Source organism: Lolium rigidum, chromosome 5 (genome assembly GCF_022539505.1).
Source record: "Lolium rigidum isolate FL_2022 chromosome 5, APGP_CSIRO_Lrig_0.1, whole genome shotgun sequence".
Taxonomy (NCBI): domain Eukaryota; kingdom Viridiplantae; phylum Streptophyta; class Magnoliopsida; order Poales; family Poaceae; genus Lolium; species Lolium rigidum.
In genome coordinates, this window is record NC_061512.1 from 255,221,252 (window position 1) to 255,232,349 (window position 11,098).

Genomic DNA, 11,098 nt, shown 5'->3' on the forward strand with positions numbered 1-11,098 from the left:
GTGTCAAGTTTCCACCACCATTTGCATAAAAGGCTTGATGTCTACGGGAGCTTCTATTCTTGTAGACAGTGTTGGGCCTCCAAGAGCAGAGGTTTGTAGAACAGCAGCAAGTTTCCCTTAAGTGGATACCCAAAGTTTATCGAACTCAGGGAGGAAGAGGTCAAAGATATCCCTCTCATGCAACCACTGCAACCACAAAGCAAGAAGTCTCTTGTGTCCCCAACACACCTAATAGGTGCACTAGTTCGGCGAAGAGATAGTGAAATACAGGTGGTATGAATAAGTAGTAGCAACGGCACCGGAACAGTGCTTTGCCCGGGACGGTAAACAAGCGGTAGTAACGCAGCGGTAGTAACGCAGATAGAAACGGTAAACAAGCGAGCAATAGCGGTATTTAGGAACAAGGCCTAGGGATTACACTTTCACTAGTGGACACTCTCAACATTGATCACATAACAGAATAGATAAATGCATACTCTACACTTTTGTTGGATGATGAACACATTGCGTAGGATTACACGAACCCTCAATGCCGGAGTTAACAAGCTCCACAATAATGCTCATGTTTAAGTAACCTTATAGTGTAAGATAGATCAATAGACTAAACCAAGTACTAGCATAGCATGCACACTGTCACCTTCATGCATATGTAGGAGGAATAGATCACATCAATATTATCATAGCAATAGTTAACTTCGCAATCTACAAGAGATCATGATCATAGCATAAACCAAGTACTAACACGGTGCACCCACTTGTCACCTTTACACACGTGCGGGAGGAATAAAACTACTTTAATAACAAATCACTAGAGTAGCACATAGATAAATTGTGATACAAAACATGTTGCAATCATAAAGAGATATAAATAAGCACCTCACTATGCCATTCAACGGTGAATAAGTATTCGTGAAATCTGGCCTAAGAGACCCACACGGTGCACACACTTGTCACCTTTACACACGTGGGACAAGGAGTCTCCGGAGATCACATAAGTAAAACTCACTTGACTAGCATAATGACATCTAGATTACAAGCATCATCATATGAATCTCAATCATGTAAGGCAGCTCATGAGATTATTGTATTGAAACACATAGAGAGAGATGAACCACATAGCTACCAGGTACAGCCCCGAGCCTCGATGGAGAACTACTCCCTCCTCATGGGAGCAGCGGCGGTGATGAAGATGGCGGTGGAGATGGCAGCGGTGTCGATGGAGAAACCTTCGGGGGCACTTCCCCGCTCCGGCGGGGTGCGGAACGGAGACTCCTGTCCCCCGGATCTTGGCTTCGCGATGGCGGCGGCTCCGGAAGGTTTTCCGTATCGTGGTTCTTCGCCTCGGGGTTTTCGATCCGGGGGCTTTATATAGGCGAAGAGGCGGCGCGGGGAGGGGCGACGGGGGGCCACACCATAGGGCGGCGCGGCCCCCCTGCGGCCGCGCCGGCCTAGGGTTTGGTGGCCCTGTGGCCCCCTCGACCTCTACGGTGTGTTCGGATGCTTCCGGGGATTCTAAGATCTTTGGCGTTGATTTCGTCCGATTCGAGAATATTTCGTTACTAGGATTTACGAAACCAAAAACAGCGAGAAAACGAGGAGCGGCACTTCGGCATCTTGTTAATAGGTTAGTTCCGGAAAATGCACGAATATGACATAAAGTGTGCATAAAACATGTAGATAACATCAATAATGTGGCATGGAACACAAGAAATTATCGATACGTTGGAGACGTATCGGCATCCCAAAGCTTAGTTACTGCTCGTCCCGAAGCGAGTAAAACGATAACAAAGATAATTTACGGAGTGACATGCCATCATAAACTTGATCATACTATTTGTAAAGCATATGTAGTGAATGCAGCGATCAAAACAATGTATATGACATGGGTAAACAACTGAATCATAAAGCAAAGACTTTTCATGAATAGCACTTCAAGACAAGCATCAATAAGTCTTGCATAAGAGTTAACTCATAAAGCAATAATTCAAAGTAAAGGTATTGAAGCAACACAAAGGAAGATGAAGTTTCAGCGGTTGCTTTCAACTTATAACATGTATATCTCATGGATAATTGTCAATACAAAGCAATATAACAAATGCAATATGCAAATATGTAAGAATCAATGCACAGTTCACACAAGTGTTTGCTTCTTGAGATGGAGAGAAATAGGTGAAGCTGACTCAACAATGAAAGTAAAAGAATGGTCCTCATAGAGGAAAAGCATCGATTGCTATATTTGTGCTAGAGCTTTGATTTTGAAAACATGAAACAATTTTGTCAACGGTAGTAATAAAGCATATGCATCATGTAAATTATATCTTATAAGTTGCAAGCCTCATGCATAGTGTACTAATAGTGCCCGCACCTTGTCCTAATTAGCTTGGACTACCGGATTATCACCGCAATACATATGCTTTAACCAAGTTTCACAAGGGGTACCTCTATGCCACTTTGTACAAAGGTCTAAGGAGAAAGCTCGCATTTGGATTTCTCGCTTTTGATTATTCTCAACTTAGACATCCATACCGGGACAACATAGACAACGAGATAATGGACTCCTCTTTTAATGCTTAAAGCATTTGACAACAATTAATTCTTTTCTCATTAGAGACTTGAGGATATTTGTCCAAAACTGAAACTTCCACCATGAATCATGGCTTTAGTTAGCGGCCCAATGTTCTTCTCTCACAATATGCATGCTCAAACCATTCAACTCGGTGTAGATCGCCCTTACTTCGGACAAGACGAACATGCATAGCAACTCACATGAAATTCAACAATGAGTTGATGGCGTTCCCCGATGAACATGGTTATCGCACAACAAGCAACTTAATAAGAGATAAAGTGCATAATTACATATTCAATACCACAATAGTTTTTAAGCTATTTGTCCCATGAGCTATATATTGCAAAGGTGAATGATGGAATTTTAAAGGTAGCACTCAAGCAATTTACTTTGGAATGGCGGAAAAATACCATGTAGTATAGGTAGGTATGGTGGACACAAATGGCATAGTGGTTGGCTCAAGTATTTTGGATGCATGAGAAGTATTCCCTCTCGATACAAGGTTTAGGCTAGCAAGGCTATATGAAACAAACACAAGGATGAACCGGTGCAGCAAAACTCACATAAAAGACATATTGAAAACATTATAAGACTCTACACCGTCTTCCTTGTTGTTCAAACTCAATACTAGAAATTATCTAGACTTTAGAGAGACCAATTATGCAAACCAAATTTTAGCATGCTCTATGTATTCTTCACTAATAGGTGCAAAGTATATGATGCAAGAGCTTAAACATGAGCACAACAATTGCCAAGTATCACATTACCCAAGACATTATAGCAATTACTACATGTATCATTTTCCAATTCCAACCATATAACAATTTAACGAAGAGGAAACTTCGCCATGAATATTATGAGCTAAGAACACATGTGTTCATATGAACCAGCGGAGCGTGTCTCTCTCCCACAAAAGCATGATGTAATCCAATTTATTCAAACAAAAACAAAAACAAAAGCACACAGACGCTCCAAGTAAAGTACATAAGATGTGACCGAATAAAAATATAGTTTCAAGAGAAGGAACACGATAATTTATCGATGAAGAAGGGGATGCCTTGGGCATCCCCAAGCTTAGACGCTTGAGTCTTCTTGATATATGCAGGGATGAACCACCGGGGCATCCCCAAGCTTAGACTTTTCACTCTTCTTGATCGTAGTATATCATCCTCCTCTCTTGACCCTTGAAAACTTCCTCCACACCAAACTCGAAACAACTCATTAGAGGGTTAGTGGACAATAAAAATTAACATGTTCAGAGGTGACACAATCATTCTTAACACTTCTGGACATTGCATAAAGCTACTGGACATTAATGGATCAAAGAAATTCATCCAACATAGCAAAAGAGGCAATGCGAAATAAAAGGCAGAATCTGTCAAAACAGAACAGTCCGTAAAGATGGATTTTATTAGGCCACCAGACTTGCTCAAACGAAAATGCTCAAATTGAATGAAAGTTGCGTACATATCTGAGGATCACTCACGTAAATTGGCATAATTTTCTGAGTTACCTACAGAGAATTAGACCCAGATTCGTGACAGCAAAGAAATCTGTTTACTGCGCGGTAATCCAAATCTAGTACTTACTTTACTATCAAAGACTTTACTTGGCACAACAAAACACAAAACTAAGATAAGGAGAGGTTGCTACAGTAGTAAACAACTTCCAAGACACAAATATAAAACAAAGTACTGTAGCAAAATAACACATGGGTTATCTCCCAAGAAGTTCTTTCTTTTTAGCCATTAAGATGGGCTCAGCGAGTTTTAATGATGCACTCGCAAGAAATAGTATGTGAAGCAAAAGAGAGCATCAAGAGGCAAATTCAAAACGCATTTAAGTCTAACATGCTTCCTATGCATAGGAATCTTGTAAATAAACAAGTTCATGAAGAGCAAAGTAACAAGCATAGGAAGATAAAACAAGTGTAGCTTCAAAAATTTCAGCACATAGAGAGGTGTTTTAGTAACATGAAAATTTCTACAACCATATTTTCCTCTCTCATAATAACTTTCAGTAGCATCATGAGCAAACTCAACAATATAACTATCACATAAAGCATTCTTATCATGAGTCTCATGCACAAAATTATTACTCTCCACATAAGCATAATCAATTTTATTAGTTGTAGTGGGAGCAAATTCAACAAAGTAGCTATCATTATTATTTTCATCAAGTGTAGGAGGCATATTGTAATCATAATAAAATTTATCCTCCATAACAGGTGGTACCAAAAGACTACTATCATTATCATCATAAATAGGAGGCAAAGTATCATCACAGAAAATTTTCTCCTCAATGCTTGGGGGACTAAAAAGATCATGAAAACCAGCTTCCCCAAGCTTAGAACTTTCTATATTATTGTCAACAATGGTGTTCAAAGTGTTCATACTAATATTACTACCGAGCATGCAAAGAAGATTTCATAGGTTTTTTAATTTTCGCATCAAACAATCCATGTTTTAAATCGGGAAATAGAATAAGAAGCTCACTCTTATACATTATGCCAAACTAGTGTAAACAAGAAACAAAAAGATGCAATTGCGGGATCTAAAGGAAATAGCTTCGAGCACACACACGACGGCGCCGGAAAAATACTTTACACGGGACCGTAGTATGAGAGCCTTTTACCTTTCCTCCCGGCAACGGCGCCGGAAAAGTGCTTGATGTCTACGGGAGCTTCTATTCTTGTAGACGGTGTTGGGCCTCCAAGAGCGAGAGGTTTGTAGAACAGCGGCAAGTTTCCCTTAAGTGAATACCCAAGGTTTATCGAACTCGGGGAGGAAGAGGTCAAAGATATCCCTCTCATGCAACCACTGCAACCACAAAGCAAGAAGTCTCTTGTGTCCCCAACACACCTAATAGGTGCACTAGTTCGGCGAAGAGATAGTGAAATACGGGTGGTATGAATAAGTAGTAGCAACGGCACCGGAACAAGTGCTTTGCCCGAGACGAGTAAACAAGCGGTAGTAACGCGAGCGGTAGTAACGCGATGAAAACGGTAAACAAGCGAGCAATAGCGAGTATTTAGGAACAAGGCCTAGGGATTACACTTTCACTAGTGGACACTCTCAACATTGATCACATAACGAGAATAGATAAATGCATACTCTACACTTTTGTTGGATGATGAACACATTGCGTAGGATTACACGAACCCTCAATGCCGGAGTTAACAAGCTCCACAATAATGCTCATGTTTAAGTAACCTTATAGTGTAAGATAGATCAATAGACTAAACCAAGTACTAGCATAGCATGCACACTTGTCACCTTCATGCATATGTAGGAGGAATAGATCACATCAATATTATCATAGCAATAGTTAACTTCGCAATCTACAAGAGATCATGATCATAGCATAAACCAAGTACTAACACGGTGCACCCACTGTCACCTTTACACACGTGCAGGAGGAATAAAACTACTTTAATAACAAATCACTAGAGTAGCACATAGATAAATTGTGATACAAAACATGTTGCAATCATAAAGAGATATAAATAAGCACCTCACTATGCCATTCAACAGTGAATAAGTATTACGTGAAATCTAGCCTAAGAGACCCACACGGTGCACACACTTGTCACCTTTACACACGTGGGACAAGGAGTCTCCGGAGATCACATAAGTAAAACTCACTTGACTAGCATAATGACATCTAGATTACAAGCATCATCATATGAATCTCAATCATGTAAGGCAGCTCATGAGATTATTGTATTGAAACACATAGGAGAGACATGAACCACATAGCTACCGGTACAGCCCGAGCCTCGATGGAGAACTACTCCCTCCTCATGGGAGCGACGGCGGTGATGAAGATGGCGGTGGAGATGGCAGCGGTGTCGATGGAGAAACCTTCCGGGGGCACTTCCCCGCTCCGGCAGGGTGCCGGAACAGAGACTCCTGTCCCCCAGATCTTGGCTTCGCGATGGCGGCGTCTCCGTAAGGTTTTCCGTATCGTGGTTCTTCGCCTCAGGGTTTCCGATCCAGGGGCTTTATATAGGCGAAGAGGTGGCGCAGGAGGGCTGACAGGGGGGCCACACCATAGGGCGGCGCGGCCCCCCTCGGCCGCGCCGGCCTAGGGTTTGGTGGCCACTGTGGCCCCCCTCGACCTCTACGGTGTGTTCCGGATGCTTCCGGGGATTCTAAGATCTTTGGCGTTGATTTCGTCCGATTCCGAGAATATTTCGTTACTAGGATTTCGAAACCAAAAACAGCGAAAACGAGGAGCGGCACTTCGGCATCTTGTTAATAGGTTAGTTCCAGAAAATGCACGAATATGACATAAAGTGTGCATAAAACATGTAGATAACATCAATAATGTGGCATGGAACACAAGAAATTATCGATACGTTGGAGACGTATCAAGGCTAATGTTTTGCTTCCTAAGGTCTTTGACACCTAGACCACCTTTCTTTTTTGACCGACAAACTCTGGTCCATTTGACCATATAATATCCTTTTTTCTGTTTTTTTCCATGCCAAAAGAAACGACGTCTATGTTTATCTAGTTTCTCTATGAAGGTCTTATTTAACAAGAACATGCTCATAACATAAGAAGGCAAATTGGAAAGACATGCGTCAACTAAAGTCAATCTTCCCCCGGAGGAAGCGGATCCACCAATCCAAGCATCTAGCTTTTTAATGAACTTGTTTTCTACAAATGCCAAGTCAGAATTTTTCAGACATCGGAAAGAAACCGGGACGCCCAGATATTTCATGGGTAAGATTCCAATTTGGCAGCCAAACATGTCAGCATAAAAACTAGCTATATCATTGTCTCCTCCAATAAGGAAAATCTCGCTTTTCTGATAGTTTATCTTTAACCCCGACATTAACTCGAAAAGGTAAAGAAGCAGTTTCAGGTTGATAGCTTTATCAAAATCATGTGTTAGACAAAGAACCGTGTCGTCGGCATATTGCATGATTGCGACACCCTTATCAACAAGGTCAGGTGCCAGACCAGTAAGGAGGCCATTTTCTTGAGCCTCAAGAACCATTTTGGTAAGGCATTGCGCAGCAGAATTAAAAAGGAAAGGAGATAGGGGATCGCCTTGACGAACCCCTTTCGAGCTTTGGAAGTAGGGACCAGTTGTATTATTGATCTTAACGGAAACCGTGCCATTATTGAGAATTTTTTCAACCTTATCACACCAAAAATCCCCAAAGCCCATGGCTCGCTGACTGTCCAAGAGGAAATTCCAATTCACCTTGTCAAAAGCTTTTTCGAAATCAAGCTTAAGGATAACCCCAACATGTTTTTTGACATGAGTATGATGCGTGAGCTCATGAAGGGACATAATCCCATCAACTATAGTTCTGTTTTTCATAAAAGCATTTTGATGAAAACTAACAATCTTAGAGAGGAAGGGTTCCACCCTAATGGTAAGGACTTTGGTAAGCAGCTTATATATGCATCTGAGGAGGCAAATAGGTCTGTATTGACTTATTTTATTAGCATCAGCCATTTTTGGCAAAAGGGTGATGATTCCATAATTGAGGCGCTGTACATCCAGGGAACCATCATGAAAAGCATAAAAGATATTCATTATATCATTTTTTACAATAGGCCAACAGTGTTGGTAAAATTCGATGGGGATATTGTCAGGGCCAGGAGCTTTGTTTTTCTTCATTGAGAACAACGCGTCTTTCACTTCCTCAACAGAGAAAGGTCTACTGATGATCTCATTATCAGCATCATTCATTTTCTCATGTGATTTCCACATTGAATGGTTAAGAGGAAAAAGGTTTCCAGGAGCCGGGCCAAACAGATTCTTATAATAAGAGGTGGCGTGGCTCAAGAGATTTTCAGTTCCCTCAATAATAACACCATTGTCATCAAGGGAGATCATAGTATTTTTTCTTTTGCGACCATTGGCCACTCGATGAAAATAACTTGTATTTAAATCTCCCTCAAGGAGCTATTTCTCATGAGCTTTTTGATACCACATCAATTCCTCATCTTTATATATCTCCATAAGCTCGATCATGATCATAGTTTTTTTCATATTCAGATCACTCGAAAGATCATCTGTTTCTTCTAACTCGGTTTTGTGTGTTGTTGGTGTGTTTTTTTTTTCTTATCTTGTAACCCCGTGTACTCTGGTTCAAGTCTGAAAAGTTTCCTAGATAACTTTGCTGAATATTTGTTTAGGCTGACTTATGCCCCCGCCGTAGTTACAGTCAAACAAAAAAATACGTGTAATTTTTTAGAAGAGCAAGAAAAGTTTGTTCAAGATTCATCCAGTTGACGTCGAAATACTACTAGTAATAGCTACAGCTCAGATCAAAAGAGCAAGAGGTTCAGAACAAAGCGAACGAAACTGTATCTGAACCCAATAAGGAAAACATGGCGACTGCAGCACGATTTGCGAGCTGCGAACTCGGGTCAACAGCGCGGCGCGATGGCCGCCCCTGCCTCGGCGGCATCGGAGTCCCGGCGACGGGACGAGAAGGAGTCGACCCGGAGGCGGTGCCGGAACGCCGAGATGAACTCCTCGGCGCGCCTGTCCACCTCCTCTCCCGCGTCGCCGACGGGTGCCGCTTCCTGTTCGTCCGTGGCCGCCGTGTCGCTCATCGCCACGAGCGCCATGCAGCAGCTTTCCGCCGCGACGACGGACGCCGGCGCCGCGGAATCCTCTCCGCGCTTCTTGCTCCTCCTTTTCTTGAGCTTCCTCGCTCCCTCGTCGGCGGCCGCTGGCGTCGCCGCGGCATCCGCGATGACGCCGCCCGCGCCCTTCGTGGCCGCGGCCGCGCGCCTGGCCGGCTGCACGGAGGCGACGACGATGGAGGCGATGACGACGTTGAGGAGCAGGAAGAGGACGGGCGACGGCGCCGCGGCGGGGAGCGGCCACCACAGCCACGACCAGCAGGGCGCCACGAGCACGGCCGGCGCGAGCTTCTTGACGCCCGACACGAGCAGCGCCGCGGCGGCCGCCGCCAGCGCCGCCTCCACCAGCTCCTCCTCCCTCCGCGGCGCCTTCTTCGCCACCTCCGCCATCTTTCTTGCTGCCTTCTCCGCTCTCCGGTGGTCACCACTCTCTACTACAGCTCGCACACTTGTCGCTCTGCTCGTGCTCGATCCGCTTTTGCGCCGGGGGCGGTGGAGCTATATGTGCAGGCGGTAGCAGCAGCTAGCGAGAGCATCGACGCGCCATAAAGCCGAGCTTCAGAGTAATCAATGGCCGCGGCAGGGAGTTGTCGCTCCGACAGCAGGGGCAAGCACGCAGCCCGTGCGAGCGCCTGTCGGGGAATTTGCTCCGACCACGGACGGCAGAGGGTCTTCATTTCCCTCCCACGTCCCACCTGCAGGCTGCCGCGCCAGTGGTGTAGTGGCACAACTCGAGCTGCCGCGCCATTGATGTAGTGCACTGCATCGGCGACACGACAAATTTTCTCTTTTGCTTCTCCTGCAACGCAGCAGCTTGAGATGGTGCGCAATGGTTTCAGAGCGTAATTCTGACGAGCATTAGCAGCTGCAATGTCACGGTACTCCTGCGAGCATTCGAGATGGCGCACAAAGATTTCAGACTGTAATTCTGACGAGCATTTGCTACTCCTTCAGGCTTCAGTAAAAAATATATGTCTTAAATTTGTCTAAATTTAAATGTATCTATACACTAATGGGTGTCTACATACAACAAAATTTTAATAAATATAAAACATCTATTTATATGGACACAGATAGTAGTATTTGTTTTTGTTTCTGTGTTTATCGAGTGCAGCTAGGGAGGCACGCCTGGGGCTCGTGCGACTTCCTTCGTCCCGTGCGCTGCGCGTGCTGGACAGAATGATGAACTTTTCCACCCCTTTGGTAGGAATGGGAGCTCCATCGCAATGAGTAGGTTACTCATGCTGCCAAAAAGGAGAGCATAAATTACTCTAGTGCTAAGCAGTAGGCCTGTGTTAGTCTTGTTAAATACGCCTGATTGGAGCAAAAGATTCTCCATGAACATGATGGCTGAATATGTTGTTTAACAACGAGACTGGGATCATAAGGACATCCATCATAGTGAACACTATGATCAGATCAAATGCAGTAAACCATCAGACTAAATTCTTAAACCTTGATCACTATACGTAACGGGGGTACTAAGCCAAGGACTTCAATTTTCCTGGATGATCAGGTTTGAAAGTGTTCAGATTCTCACATCAAACAAGCATATGCTAGAACTCACAACGTTCCAAGCCCTGCCCAAAAATATCAGCAGAAGTTCAAGTGATTGACCAAAAGTAGACCCAAAGAAGAATTCCCAGCACCACATACTCACCATGCAAGCACTTGCTAATACAGCTTCACCAAGACAGACAAAGTCAGTGGTGAGTGATGTGCATTGCCTGATTAGCGACAAGATTGAGATCAAATGGGGAACCATCATACATAGACTCAAATTCTTGGGCCATGGGTTCTTGCGAAATTGCCGTAACAGTAGTCTCTCTAGAAACAGTATAGTTTTGTTCAGGTAGATAGCATGTAGGAGTAAAGATAATTCAAAACATTTGCTCTTACAACCTTCCACAACTAC

At 43.6% G+C, this 11,098-nt stretch overlaps 1 protein-coding gene across 1 annotated transcript; it reads right to left on the reverse strand.

Moving 5' to 3' along the window:
* Nucleotides 1-8,961: 8,961 nt before the first annotated feature.
* On the reverse strand, nt 8,962-9,573 carry LOC124657481. Its single transcript, XM_047196026.1, has one exon. It carries the CDS (start codon nt 9,571-9,573, stop codon nt 8,962-8,964), a length of 612 nt encoding a protein of 203 aa, XP_047051982.1.
* Between the last annotated feature and the right edge of the window lie 1,525 nt (nt 9,574-11,098).

Bases quoted from the DNA above. Each gene is read 5' to 3' on its own strand.
- LOC124657481 (XM_047196026.1), bottom strand. From the start codon at position 9,573: ATGGCGGAGGTGGCGAAGAAGGCGCCGCGGAGGGAGGAGGAGCTGGTG.